This window comes from Dermacentor albipictus, chromosome 1 (genome assembly GCF_038994185.2).
Source record: "Dermacentor albipictus isolate Rhodes 1998 colony chromosome 1, USDA_Dalb.pri_finalv2, whole genome shotgun sequence".
Taxonomy (NCBI): Eukaryota; Metazoa; Arthropoda; class Arachnida; order Ixodida; family Ixodidae; genus Dermacentor; species Dermacentor albipictus.
In genome coordinates, this window is record NC_091821.1 from 41,589,079 (window position 1) to 41,604,905 (window position 15,827).

The window sequence follows — 15,827 nt, forward strand, 5'->3', positions numbered from 1 at the left end:
TGTTCTCGTCTGGACTGTTTCAAAGTTCCGCCCATATTTATATGGCAAGCCCTTCTCAGTAATCACAGACCATCATGCGCTCTGTTGACTTTTGTTGCTCAAGGATCCTACTGGCCGGCTCGGTCGTTGGGCCCTCCGACTACAAGAATATCCCTACACAGTGACCTACAAGTAGGGACGCCAACACCAGGATGGAGATTGCCTCTCTCACTACCCAGTCGAAGACGTGACTTCTACGTCTGATACTGACACCTGTTTTTCCACTACTCCATGTCGCCGACGAGCAGCACCGTCACCTGTTCTTGCAGACCATCATTGACCGCCTGGAATCTTCACTTGCCGACAGTTCCCTTTGCTTATTCACACTTCAAGATGGCGTACTCTACCGCCACAACGTTCACCCCGACAGCCCTGCATTACTTCTTGGGATCCCTAAACACCTTTGCTCGGCTGTTCTCCTTGGACTTCACGAACTCCCCACTGCTGGTCACCTGGGTGTGTCACGTACCTACGCGTGGATCCGCCGACGCTTCTTTTGGCCAGGGCTTGCTCGCTCCATTTGAAGATACGTAGCTGCGTGTGAGAATGGCCAGCGACACAAGACACCATCGACGTTCCCTGCTGGGTACCTTCAACCACTCGACATTCCCGCGAAACCATTCTTTCGGGTTCGTTTGGACTTACTTGGCCCTTTTCCTCTTTCTACCTCTGGCAACAGGTGGATCGCTGTGGCCATGGATTACACCACGCACTACGCCATCACCCGAGCACTTCCTACAAGCTGCGCCATGGATGTCACCGATTTTCTTCTACGTGGCATGATTTTATTACATGGAGCTGTGCGACAACTCACAGACTGTGGCCGGACATTCATATCAAAAGTTATCGCGGACATCCTGCAGTCCTGTGCCACGATGCACAAGCTATCCACATCATACCATCTGCAAACAAAAGGCCTCACAGAGCGTCTCAATCGCACTCTCACAGACATGCTCGCGAAATATGTCTCTTCAGACCACACTAGCTGGGACCTCGCTCTAACGTTTGTCGCATTTGCTTATAATTCCTCGCGCCGCGACACAGCCGGTTATTCCCCATTTTTTCTTCTGTTCGGCCGAGAACCAGCACTGCCCCTCGACACAACGCTCCCAGTTCACGCGGCCCCCACCAGTGAATATGCACTTGACACCATTGCCCGCTGTGCCCACGCAAGGGAGATAACCTGTGACCGCCTTCTGAAATCTCAAGCGAGTCAAGAGCGTTTGTACGACTGGCGACACCGAGACGTGCACTTCCTGCCTGGTTCTTTGGTGCTTCTATGGGCTCCATCGCGTCAGGTCGGCCTGTAAGAAAAATTGTTGTCTTGTTACACAGGCCCATACCGAGTACTTCGTGCCGTGACCCCCGTCACCTACGAGATCGCCCCTGACACCCCATCTGCTTCCCAGTCTAGTGTTATTGTGCACGTTACACGACTGAAGCAGTATCACCCTCCCAGTGATGACATTTAGACGGTCTGGGACGTCGCTTCTGTCGCAGGGGGATTATGCTACACGCGTGTGGTATTTGATTGTTTGATCGAGGCGCATGGGTGCAATCACTCGAGAAAAGTCGAGGAAGAACGAACTGGGCATGCGCTGTGAATCTAAGCGGTCAGCGCTGCAACCGCTGTTGTAAATATAACCTGTAAATAGTTCCTCGTCTTACTGACTCCTCCTTCGTGTAACAATATCATAGTCCAACTCACTTTTCTCTTGGTTAACCGTAAAAGATCCCTTCCATTGCATAAGCATCTTATTACATATTATCTGTGGGCAGTAGTACCAACACCTTGTCTCCCGATTCTAACTTGCGGTGCGTTGATTTGCAGTCATAATATTTCTTCTGTATCCATATCGCTTGTGCCAACTTCTTGTGGGCCAATTTGCAGGTTGCCTCTAATTGGTTTCGGAATTCTAGTACATACATGTATGTGCTCTCCCATATAGTATCTCAAATGGGAATAACCCTCAGCTAGCTTGTGGCACTTCTCGGTAAGTGAACAAGAGTGCTGGCAGATACCTAACCCAGTGTTTCGGTCTTTCCTGACACATCCTCTTTAGCATTGTCTTCAATGTTCCATTAAACCTCTCTGCCAAACCGTTTGCCATTGGTCGGTATGGATTGTTTAGCTTTTGATCTATGGGCAACAATATATTTACCTCCTTCATAACCTCCGATGTGAAATTCGAGCCTCTGTCACTCAAAACTTCCCTGGGCATGCCATACTGGGCAGACTCCTCCAACAATGCTTCGGCCACCTGAATGGTATCTACCGTTTTCAGTGCTACAGCATCAGAGTGCCTGGTGGCTGCATCCACTAGCGTGAGCACATACCTATTTCCTTTTTCAGACACTGGACTAATAGGCCCTACAATATCAATCGCCACTCTGTGAAATGGCAGCTCGACAATGGGCATCTTTCCTAGAGGCGCCTTTCCTACACGTCCCTAAGCCACCGTCTTTTGGCATACATCACAGGATATCACATACCATTTCTCATCACTCTGCACCCTAATCCAAAAGAACTCTTCTGTGATGCTTTCTAACGTGTTCTTTATTCCTTGGTGACCTGCCATTACACTATCGTGTCCTATCTTTAGTACTATATTCCTCAGCTCCTTCGGGACCATCAACTGTAGTACTTCCCTACCTGAACTAAACACACACTTCCGGTACAATAGGTTATTCTTCTTTATAACCTACACTAATGTCCTACTCCTTTTCCTTCGTACTAGTTCCCCTATCTTTAGTTCACACTTTCGTGTCGACACATCCTCGTTCTGCAATTGTTTAAATTCTGCTGCAGTTATATTTAATTCATTAATGGCTGTCATCTGCAATGCTGTCAGAGGTTTGGTACTACTTCTGCTTGCTCGTGTTTTTACTGCAGCCGCTACACCTGTCTCTTGTATCCCCTATTTTTGCACTTCTGAGTGTTCTTTCTCTTCCACGTCCTTCCCTGTCCTCTTGAACTTGAGTCTGGGTCGTCTGCCTCCTTCACCCCAGGTACATTTCCCACAATCAAATCATAAAGGTGGTCCTACACACATCTAGCAGTGACCAGCCCTGTAAAAAAGAGTGTCGACATTTGAATCCGTGCCTCTGGCAGATATTTACTGGACTTATCTACCAAGATTACTGGTTTAGAGTACCCAGCCATGCTTTCTGGTGGCACTGGACGCGTCCTTACTAAAATGGTATTGGCTCCCGTGTCTCTCAAAACTGTAGCTTTGCGTCCTTGCACCTCGCCTTCCAGTACAGGCATGTCCTGCTTTCTCTATCCATCCTCTCTTGACCTCACTATACGTGCCATCTTATCCACGGATCTAGTCCTGCATTTGTTTGCCCTGTGACCTTTCTTTTGGCACAACTGGCACACCACAAGTGCTTCGTGACGATTGCCTCTCATTCGGCAGTTCACCGCTAAATGACCTAACCGGTTACAGAAAAACATTTCTGCAGTCCCCTTTGTTTGCTAATTTTCCCCTGGTTCTTCATCTCTCCTACTGTTGTCGTGTGCGCATCTTTGTCACCCTTTCCCAAATTTCTCAATCCTTGTGCCTCTACAAACTGGTCTGTTTGTTCTGTCATCTGCTCCGCAGTTTACAGTTTGCTCTCTTTAGGGAATATTGCCAAACTGCTGCTACACCTGGCAAGAAATTGTTCACCCATGACTTTGTCACGAACCCCTTCATGTGTTGTCTGTCTCGGACAGCTCTATCCACCTCTGAACATAAATTGTTAGACAACGCGAACTGCTTGCCTGTTTCTGAATCTTCAGGCTTACCTGACCTAAACTTCTCCCGGAACCTTTCTGCGGTCAACTTGAATCTCTGCAATAAAATTTTCTGCACTTTGTTATAGTCTATTGACTCCTCTGCTGGCATGCACCCTAAGACACTCGGAGCTCCGCCCACTAAACACAGGCTTAACCCTTTGAAGGTTTTTGCCGTACGCCGGACAGAAAACCGCCGTACGGCAGCAGTTTTCTGTCCCGCAAGGTCTTTGCCATACGAGTACGGTTCCGACGCTCCGTTTGAAATTTTGCGCCATAATGACGATGCGTGCTCACCGGGAGGTGCTGCCACCTCTTACCACTCACAAGATGCGTATGAAATTGGTGCTACCTTCTTGGGTAGGTAAACACAACTGATTGCTAGCTTCAGCGCGTTGCTCATACTGCGGCAACGGCCCTTTGGCGGTTTCGGTTTTGCCGCGTGATCGCAACGGAGGCGTGCAAAACGTCATTTTTTTCTTTGTCGCCACTCTCTTGCAGGGCGGTAAAAGTTTATTTCTATCTTGATTGGCGCTGCTCTTAGCTTGTTTATCACCACCACTCACAAGGTATTCTCGCTCTCTGCGGCAACGCGCTTATGCGAGAGGGTGCCTCAGACCTCTGCCCAAGGCAGCCGCACGCAGACATGTCATATGTGCGCCAACACAACTCCTCACTCCAAGAGAACAGACATGCATTTTAGGTGTGCAGACTGCGATAAGGCGCTGTGCATAGACCTGTGTTTCAAGGAGTACCACGCTCAGAAATACTATTGAACATTTTGCAGTTCTGAGTGATGCCGGCATCAAAATACTGTTCCTAATTATTTTTTACTTTTTATTCCTGACTTTATACATTTTGTACATTCAAGATCCGCAATAAAGTAATTTGACCACCTGGGAAAGTTTTTTTCAAAATAATTCAACCCTCAAAGGGTTAAATCTTTAGCCCACTTGCTCCTCTCCCAGCGTTGCCCGACTGCTATCCTTTCAAACCGATGCAAATACGCATCCAGGTCATCCCTCCATTCATCGAAAGGTGCCAGCAATTTCCTAGGGCGTATCTGTCTTGGCCTGGAAGAAAGTGAATTGGATGACACCGATCCGGGTGTACTAGTGCTATCACGAGAGCCCACGCCCATCTCTGCTAGTTTTATCTTCAACTCCAAAATGTCTTTTTCTCTATTGTGCTCTTCGCACATCCATTCGTGTTGCTTTTCTTTTTCTTGTTGAGCATACTTGAAGAACATCATCGTCTCATCCTTCGACAGGTTTAAATCTTTAGCTATCGCAGCCAAACATTCCCACTCCATCTCTAAACCACCAAGATCAGTGACAGGGCCGGAATAGAATCCTGGAACAGATCCTGGCAGGCTCGCTCATTGTCGTGTGTCACCAATCTCGGGGGCGTGCGGATGTTAAAAGAAATGGGGTTGGAAGATGCAGAGCAGCACCACAAACAGATTTTAATTACACTCTACCCCTAACTCAAAATAAAACTCCCTCAAAATAAAACACAATGAAGAAATAATAAGCATTATGCAACCTACTTGATAATCCTCGGTGGCCACATTTCGATGGGGGCAAAATGCGAAAACACCCATGTACTTAGATTTATGTGCACGTTAAAGAACCCCAGGTGGTCGAAATTTCCAGAGTCCCCCACTACGGTGTGCCTCATGATCACAAAATGGTTTTAGCACAAAGTGGTTTTGGCACATGAAACCCCATAATTTAATTTAAATTTACTTGATTATCACTTAACATATCCTTATTACCAGCTATGTTAGTTGGGTGTTTGCTACGCAAATGGCAGGCCACCCTAGCCTATAGCTGTGACACTAATAGAAAGGACCATTCTTACTGACTTTTGTCATCGCACGTATCTACCGAGTCTGAAGCGTGTCGGATTCTCATCATAGTCAGTGTTCTCGCCGACTCCGTAAATGTTGCTGCCTTGGTGTTAGCCAGTCAACTCGTCCATCTCTGATGCCAATGTCTCGAACTCCGTTGACGACATAGCACCCTGGCCTCACCGGTTAGGCCTAACTCCGTGTTCTGCCTCTACTTCTTCGAGTGCCGACGAGACGCCCCGGTGACTATTGTACGTGCTGGTCTGCTTCTGAAGGGGGATCCGTCCTGGAGTGCCCGGCACTGCCGTGAGAGGCTGCAGCAGGTCCAAGGAGCCTCGCTCTAACGGCGTCGAGGTCTGCGGCCACACCTTTGACTGCCAGCGTCACGGACTTGACCGAACCTCCATGGCTCCCGTTACCAGTGCGATGCTGATGCTACAACCTTCTTGGCCCAGAGTCACGTCAATAATCCCTAGCTTGGCGCCACTTCTCCCTAGATCACAACTCGGGTCACACGCCTCGAGGACTCGTGCCGTTCGGACTGATACGAGCACATCGTCCTCTGCATGCCTCTTACATCTGACACTTACCCAAAGTTTTGCTTTATTCTTTCTTTAATCTTTCCTTGGCATAATCAAGGGCACTGCACTGGCATTTTGTCCCAACTGATGTCACAGATTTGGCTTTGTGCTATGAATTAGAAAAAATGCAACTTGAATGCATGCTTAATGTAAAGACTATCTGCATCAGACATATGCAAAAAGCATTGCAAAAGGCTCAGCCCTTCTAGACCATGAGTGGTCACTGCAGTCAACTTCCGTTAAGTCAACCCTGACGAGACAGGCAAAATTGATCGAATTATCCGGTAGGTTGAATGAAACAAGATGCTATCGCTTGAGCCGTTGGCATATAGGCACATGTGTGAAAGGATTATAATGTTGCACAAAATTGTACATGCTTCTGTCAGTGTCGACATATCTGTGACATTTGTTAGCTCCTTGGCATGTGTAACAGGAAGAGCCAATCCTTTGAATATTGTTCCCTTTCGAGCTCACTTAGATAGCTTCAAATTTTCTTTCTTGCCATTTACCATTAAATTCTGGAATAACCTACATACTCATCTCCGAGAATTGCCACGTGAGCGTTTTGTAGACGAAGTTCGTTTACATGTGACATGTTGATTGTATGTTGTCCTGATGTACTTACCCACTCTTGCGTTGTCTTAAATCTGAGACAGTAGTATTTGTAAATAAATAAAGAAAAATACGTCAATACACCACTGATTCATTTAGCAGTATTTGCCCTATTCTAACACGCCCCCGTATAAATTGCACCGCCTACTTTCTATGTGTAAAAGTACAAGGGTGAATCAAAAAGTCTTTGCCCTTATTTTTTATTGGCCAAAATAAGGTATTTACAGGTAGTTACAAATATAGGTACTATTCTACGTACCATGCACTATTTTCCCACATAATCCCAACACTGGTTCAGACGTTTGCCCCATTGCAGCATGCAGCACTAAATTTGAAATGCCCCTGTGCCAGGTTGTCGTCAGTCAGCAATGCACGTGACCTCCCCGAATGCTCATTGTCATGCAAGTCTTCATGGCCATTTGCAAACTCGTCCCTCTGCATCCAGCCATGTTTCTTGGTGAAGAACCGCTTTTTAAGACCAAAGCAATCCTCGCTTTCTTGAAAGATGTTGTGCTACACGTTTCAAGCCCATTAATTTCGTAGTGCATCCTCTTTCCAGAGGATGCCTCTACGATAGTTTTCTTTGTATAGCACATGCCTCTAGGCCCTTAGGTTTCAAGGGCCCTGGTGAGGCAGTAGTGCTCTAGACATTTTTATATCTCTAGACAATGACATATTTTATATATTGCATCATTCTTTCTCAATGCATTTTGCATTTTAATGTTCATAGTACACGTCAACAGTCATTCCCATAATTTTATTATACGCAAATTTCATGCAATTTTGTCAACCCTTTTAGGCCCCTTTACAGCCACGTCATATTAACTTCACAGAACTCATCAGTCCACTGCAAAATCATTAACACTAGCATGGCGCTCTTTGGTCATACCTGGCCCTTGCACCACTAAACACCAAACATTCATTCGCAACACCACCACCACCGCACATTTCTTAAAACGAGACACCTTTCCTCATACGTGGGTTGCATTTCCCTGTGGATCTCAATGGGTGTTCGTCCCTTGCACTATAGAAAACCAATCACACTTCATTGCTCGTACGCTGTGGACTTGTGAAACACAACTGCCATCTTCAACAACTGACAGCAGCGCTGTGCCATGGAGCTACCGGCAGATAAAGCCGGCCTGGTCCGAGAAAGGTCCAATGTTGGGAATGGATGTGTTGACTTTGTATTTACAGCCATAATTTGGCTAAAAAAAATTGGAGCCAAGACTTTCTGATTCGCCGTCGTAAAAAACTAACGTAGAAATGGCATTAAAGCTCCTAAACTAAGTGTAAATCTAGCATGCACCCAAATGTTTAACAAAAAAAACAGGCAAGGCTCTAACATGTATTGTACGACGGCGGTCCATTCCTAAATGTCATCTTTGCCGCCTGGTTTTTTAAGCCGGCTTCGCCACCCAGTTCCTTCAAGTAAGCTTTGCAGCAATACATCCTTGTTAAGCGGCAACCACATGCACGGGATACTCAAGCGAGAAAAGGACGTAACTGGCAGATGCTGTCGTGTCACAACGTGGACCAACCACGTGGACATGACATCGTGAAAAAAAGTTGCGACAAATTTATATTGTTCTCCAAATAGATACAGTCATGCACCCTTAAAGAAATTGCAAATGTACTACGAAGCTCTTTTAACCAAGTTGTATACACCTAGCTTTAATATGTTTTTATCGCTAGTAAAAATGCATTCCATGTTGCCCACATGAAATGCTGTGGCACCATCTGGTGAAGAACATTCAAAACAGTTTCACAGCTCTCAGTAGCATCTCGAAGCCTAACAATGTCAAAACAAACTACTAATCTCATTAATAACAACAAGACAACGCTGATACTTTGTCCTCAGCTTGAGATGAGACGAAGCAATGACAAATTTTGCTATTTATCTTTTGCGGTCATGGCAGAAAGCAAGTTACAAGTGCGAATTCAAATCTAAGTAGGCAGACTGGTTGATGCCATGTTGTTGCGCAATCATGCTGTCCCTTGCAGAAGTCGCCGCATTTTCTTCCGGGTGACAAGTAAAATTTTCTAGCTTGCCAAAAAACTTGCGATGTGACAAGAGACAGACGGATCGCCCTCCATGACAGCAAAACCTATCTCTCGTCTCAGTCACTTGTCGCTGTCAGTCAAAAATCTATTGTATGTGGTTGCGCCATTATTTGGCCCAATATTCTACAAGGAAAAAAAGGGGGGGGGGGGTGCGATAGAATTGGGCAAATACTATAAGCACACATTACGAGCTACAGTTATTGCTTGAAAATCATCCTAAGGCAGGCCAAAAATTGGCATTTTTGACGGGAGATGTTTCTTTTCTTCTTTTTTTAAATACATGTGTTCAATGCAGTCACTATCCCCTAAGCTCTGCCAGGACAGGTGCTGCCACTAAAGGGGTCGCTGTAGGGGTCACCATAGAAGTAAGGCACGTGCATGCTGACTGGTCAAGTTCAAATTATCCTGCAAAGGCCAATTTTAGTGTCGTAAGCACGAAAGTTTGGGCCCATATAAATGCATGGGCCTCGACTGGGACTTTCAGTCAAGATCGACTTAATCAAAAATTGAATGAAGCAGTCAACTTAACGGAAGCCTACCATACTTGTCCTATGAAGATGTCCTCCCAATGCAGTTGGAATATCTGGGTTTCTCGCAGTGCTCATTTATTTTACTTGTTTTATTGTTTATGTATTTGCATGTGTAGACTAAATTAATCCCTTGGAGCTTCTATTCTAATGGTTCCTTCCCCTTCTCCTCGCCCATCCCCTCCCATTTTTCACCATATCTCATGTGCCTCTTTCAACCTATGAAGAAACTGGAGTTGGAGAAGTACATGCTTTATGCTCATGGTTCAGACCTCTGCCACGATTTGGAGCTGCGTCATGCCATGGCCAACTGCTTTGAGGCACTTATGGGTAAGGGCTGTCAAGTTGAATGGCAAGTTATTCATTACTTCAGCGCAATTTATTGGTTGATTCCTCATTTCTTCATTTGTGTGCAATAAGGCATCTAATGGATGTGATTTCTGCTTGAATGCCGATGATTTAAATTGAAAATGATAATGCCTGAACTCTATAGCATGAATGCGTGCAGTAGTGGAAACATTTCTTTGCTGTCCATATGAGCAAATTGCTATTGCGGGTGCTCAGAATGTGTAATAAAATGCACCTTATAATATGGTTCTCTGATTACATATTTATCTTTGTTTATCTTATTTATATATTTATGTTTACATTATGTCTTGTTTTATAGCTTGGCAAGAGAAAGCCGTTTTCTCTTCCTCTGCTTAACATAGCACCTTGACTATGTATAGAAAAAATGAGCATCGCTGTAGAAACCAAAGCCTGGTTGTTGTAGCCATAGCAAATTCTTTATGTTGTTATTGTAGCTGTTATTATAGTTCAACCTCGATATAATGAACTTCAATACAGTCTATGCTCATTACAATGGACCCGTATACAACAGACTTTCAGATATAACAGACCATATTTAAGCCTTCGTTTGTTCTAGCTATTTTATTAATGCAACGAAGTTTGCTTTTAACGGACCACGCTACAGCGGACAAAATTAGCGACAATTTTTTTTCAAAATCGGGCGTGTAAACCTTACTTTTTCCGAGCCGACACAGGCTGACAACTTACTTGCGAGGGTCAGTAAACGATTGCAGCTCAATATCACGCGAGTAAGGGAGGAAGGCGGGGTAGAAACACGCTGTCTGCTTTCGCACGCGAGGCATGGAGAAGGGGGGGGGGGGGGGCGTAGAGAAAAAGAGAGAGAAAGTGGGTTGTACTCTGGCAGCTGCTGTTACAACGTGGGTGCTGTGTCTTGAAAGTGACCTGCTATGTGGACAAAATGCGCCCAGTGCTGGTAGCTTTGTATGTGCTGTGCTTTCGACGTTTAGCTCGCGTTGAAGTGAGAGACAGCACGAAGGTCAATTCGTTTGCTGCTACTGCCACGCTTATCTTGCTTAAAAGGGGGACACGGCTTTCGTGTAGCGAAAAATGACCAAACAATCAATTTTTTGAAAAGCACATATTCAGCTTCTATAACTCTTTTTTTTATCAGATTCCAACATATGAACGCTCAAAACCACACGTGCAAGTGCTCAAACAAATTTTTATTTCAGCCAACGTGGCTAAACAATTCTGTGGATATCATGAAAAAACTGCAATTTTCAAGCCACAATATCTCCGCAATGGCCACCATTCTGCCCTTGTTGAAAAGTGCATTTCTCCGTCTTTAAATTTGCCACTTCAGCCATCTCCTCCATTCACAAGCAAGCGCACAAAAAGCAAATGATTCAAGGCCGTTCCAAGGCCTCCGATTGGCCACGCCCGTCACGAGGACAATCGAAGCTTTGCCATTGAGCTTGTTGGCGGTGCGCGTCTTCTGCTACTGTGCCATTGCGCTTCTCGGCACGCGATGTTCATCCGTATGGGCAGTGTATAGTACAGAAACTGATATCTGAGATCTCCTGTGACTCTCACATCTGGCGATCAAGCATAGTTTCGGCAGTGGACTCCACAAGTGATGCGTGCCTCTTGGCATCTCAGCTGGCCAGTACTTGCGGAGCATAGTTTTGGAAGCTGATTTGTGTTGTGATACGCGCCTCTGGACGTATTGGCTTGCTGTCTGTGCGTGCGGAGCATAGTTTCGGAAGCTGATTTGTGCTGTGATACGCTACTCAGCGCATTCATCAGTGCTTGCTGGGCGTAGTTTCGGAAGCTCACTGGTGACCATGGGTCAGCGACTGCTGAAATACGAGATGGCTCATGCGTAACAGCACTCGTAAGCGAAAATCGGCAATGGTGAAAAAGACCGCTTCAAGGTCGCCAGGCAGTGCTGTGTAGCATAGCACAGAAGTCACAGACGCGCAGGTGAGGGCTCCACATGCGGGTAGAATATGTACAACAGCCATTCAAAAGCAGCTGCCGAGCGCTTCTCACGCGGGCGGAGTGCCTACTTGTGTCGATGATGTTGAGGAGTCGCTCTCTGGCACTTCATATGCAGGCAAAACTACTCGTACGAGCAGCAGTGGCACCGTTGAGCTTGTCACGACATGTTCCACATCGCTGTTTGCATCCATCGATTGCACCTTGGATGTGTCCGATTCCCATTTCGGCACTTTGCATGATGTTGCCACGCCTTCCACAAGTCCGGGCGGCACCATTTAGGCATGCCTGGAGCGGCATTTTATATCAGCAGAAGCATCCCGGGAGGCCGCCGCAAAAGTCCAAAGAAAGCTAAGTTTGGTGTCTGCGACCTCGCAGAAAATGGAACTGACAGGCAAAGGCGAGGTGCGTGCCGGTGCGGAACAAATGGAGGAGTTTCTGATCGTTCAAATGATGGCCCTCAATGCGCTTCTTGGCAAACCTAAGTGCCATCAGTGCTCCCAAGCAGGACTTTCAGTTCAGCTGGAAACACGACTTAGATTAGCAGCACAAATGATACTGACGTGCGTGTTTAGCGGCAATGTTGCGAAGGAGTGGTCGTCACTGCGAAAGGAAGGTCGCAAAATTTTGTATGTAAATATGAAAGCTGTACAGGCCATTAAAAGTATTGGCAAAGGGTCAACAACTTTGACCGATTTCTGGCCAATAATGAATGTCTCCCATAGAGGGTTACATCATAAAACATTTCAGAAACATCTGAAGGCCGACTTCTGACCTGCCAATTAGACAGCTGCTGTCAGTATTTTTTCTGATGCTATAGTGGCAGTGCACAATGTTTACTAGGAGATGGACTCTGGCTTTAATAACAACATAACAGTGGTTTATGATGGGACATGGTTGACACGTTGCCATACATCCCACGTAGGTGTCGGCACTGTAATAGAATTTTTCACAGGACTGGTGCTCGATTGGGTTGCCTGTCAAAGAATGTGATGAAAGTTAGGATGATTGGAAAGCATCAGACATCTGCCAAAAAAACACAGATGGGAACTCTGGCAGAAGGGAGGTTGAAGCAACGTTGATTCTATTCGGGAGGTCCCTTAGCAAACATGGTTTGCGATATACAGACATTGTCTGTAATGGAGACAGTAGAACCTTCGTAGCCCTCTGTCAAAACAAGACTTATGGATTTATTTCATTTACAAAGGAGGACTGCACTAACTATGTTATGAAAAGGATGGGGACAGCCCTGCATGCTCTGATCACAAAAGGTAAAAAAGGAGTTAGTTGAAATCATCAAAGAGAATGACAGGGGTATTATGACACATGGTCAGTGGAGCCTGCACTGAGTCATGAAATAAGATGAGAAATAGTCATCATTAGAGGGGGGTCGATAAAAAACGTCAATTGGAAGGTGCAAGAAGGTAGCATTACAACATATCCAAATCATTTCTAGTACTTCAAATATGGATGACCAACTAGCCCAACAGTCAACTCTTCTACATTTCTAGAGGGGTAGGAATATTAACCAGTGTGCAGCGCAGAGCTCGGTTAGCAGCGATAAGGACACTGCTCCCATGTGCATATTTTTGTGGAAGATATCGAAGTGAAGGAACAAAGGCAATATCTCAAGATCTGTTAGTGATGAATTTAGCCATGTCTCTGTAAGTAGCACCAAATCACTAGAAGAATAAGAAATGAAGCTGAAAATTTCATCACGTTTTCGTATAACGCTGCGTATATTAGTGTATAAAAAATGTACCGGGGAATGACTAATGTTGGTAAATTCATACTGTACCTGCTCTTTGCACTAGGATTTTTCGACAACTTGTGCGCCAGTGTTATAAATGTGTGTTTTGTTGTTTGCGATAAGCTTGTCATGTCTTAATTTGATTTTGAGGTTGCGTTCCTTTGCAAACTGAAAAAGTTTTTTTTCGAGCAAAACGAGTTTCAGGCGAGAAGTCTTCACTGACACTGTAATCTATTCCCTTAAATTTTTTGCACGCAGAAAGTATGTGATCTTTGTCCTTAAAGTGTACAAACCTGACAATAATAGGTCTTTGTTTCCCTTTTGTGTAAGTACTCAGTCTATTAGCACGTTCAATATCACGTGGTTGATTGTCAACGTCAAGGAACTGATGACAATGGTCAATGATTAAATTCTCGCTTTCAGACCAGGGTTCATTTGGCCTGTCAGTTAAACCGTAAAACACCAAGTTGTTGCATCGAGCCCTATTTTCAGTGTCTACGATGCAGGCTGTCAAGAGATACTTGAGCCAAGCACTCATTCGTGGCCGACTGTGCTTCGTTCAACTCTGGACTTCAAGGATATAAGTGACATGAACTCGGATTCAATTATTCCTAGCCTGGTTCTCAGGTCCTCGAAAGTTTTGTCGTGGTCAGAGAGTTTCTCATTAATTGATTTAAGCTCGCCAAGTATCATTGATTGCCCACACTGCAGATATTGTAATATCTGAAGTAGATCAGGAGAACAGGCAGCCTCAACATTATAAAGAGGCCCAGGGTTTGTCTCGATATCATACGCTAACAAGGGCAAGTTCAGTAACATTCGAGCACAATCGTGAGCAATTTTGTGCCAACGATGTGGGTTCAATAGCACAATAATACCCCTATAACTCAACTTCTTGGCAAAAAGGCAACGCCAGTTAGTTACCTGCATCAGGAAAATGAAGGGCCGGTTAGCTGGGGCTACTACTATGCAGCCGAACGCACTGAAAGGAGCTTGCAGCCAAACAGGCTTTATATCCTGATCGGCAGTGACGCTTGTCGCTTGATAGGAGTGATTCAGTCGGATTTCCACGTATGGTGGTGGGTGTTGGTCGGGCTGGGTTGGTCGTAGCGGTTTGAATCCCCACAGTGCACTGAATTCCACTCGTAGAGGATCGAGGGGGTGCCACATTCCGGGAGGCCAAGTCAGCAAGGTAGATGGTGGGTTGCCTTTCAGGCTGACATCGGTACAGCAAGGCGTAACACCGGCAAGGCTGTCCAAGAATAGCAGCCAAGGTACGTTGAAGAACTGCATCTGCATCAGGAAAACGAAGGGCCGGTTAGCTGGGGCCATCACTGCACTGCCGAACCCATTTCATTTCGAACAGGGTTGGACGTAAAATGGATATATCAAACTCCACCACCCTAGATCACGTGCGCTCTGTTGACAGGCGGTGAGCTTTCCCGCAACACCCTCGAAGTTAGCGGTGGCGCTATGGGCATTCCCGACTGCTGCGCACTATAGCCGCACACATCGATTGCACCGAGGGTGCGATCTGAACATAGCGGCGTACACAACTGGTGGCTTGGCTAGTTCGACAACGTCAGCGACGCATTGCATTTGCTGCTCTGACTCCTCCTCGTAGTATGCACTAACCGTTTGGTGAGCACGGAGCGACTACGGCTTAAGTGGTCAGCCAATATGTGGAGTTCAATGGGGGCTGGGTGGGGGAACCTTCGCGACTATGTTTAAACCACAATTACACATTAAGCAGGTATTTATTAACAAACAAGGTTTGACTGTAATTAGTTATATTGAAATTTAACTGTAAAGTCGAAACCATTTGTAGCAAATTCAGTAGTTCTGTGAAAAGTGATCTTTACATCAGTAGTTTGTTATATTATCACTTGGTGTGACGGTGAAGAATGACGCAGTGTGAAAACTGTGAGTTCCAAATTTTACTCTTCATTGGGCGAACTTGTGCCCAGCAAAACAAGTAACACTCAACTACAACCATAGCGGCGAGCAAAGTCGACGATCATCGAAAATCTGCTCTGTGGGTCAAGTGCATCAGCTTTTATACGTGGGTCGGCAAAGGTTCCAGAGTAATCGCTGCTGCCCCTGTGTCTTCCAGAAAGTACTACACAGTTCGGTCGCACATACAGTCAGATTACACGTGGTTCGGTGACAACAGACAACGGATAGAACCATCGAGAGCATGCGAGAAATTTCCAATACATGCAAATGCATCCTGCGCTGAGCGATAACATTTACCATTTGTTAGCCGGTGAAAAGCACTCACCCAAAAAATGGAAACAAGCACACATGTCAGTATATG

At 45.6% G+C, this 15,827-nt stretch overlaps 1 protein-coding gene across 4 annotated transcripts in view; it reads left to right on the forward strand.

Annotated features, from left to right (window-relative positions):
* Positions 1-15,827, forward strand: part of drosha (ribonuclease 3 drosha) — a 213,848-nt gene that overhangs the window by 118,496 nt on the left and 79,525 nt on the right. For all 4 annotated transcript variants that reach the window (XM_065438063.2, XM_065438068.2, XM_065438088.2 and 1 more), the window contains one exon: positions 9,681-9,783. In XM_065438063.2, coding sequence (XP_065294135.1) covers positions 9,681-9,783 — 103 coding nt within the window. The remainder of the gene's footprint in view (positions 1-9,680; positions 9,784-15,827) is intronic.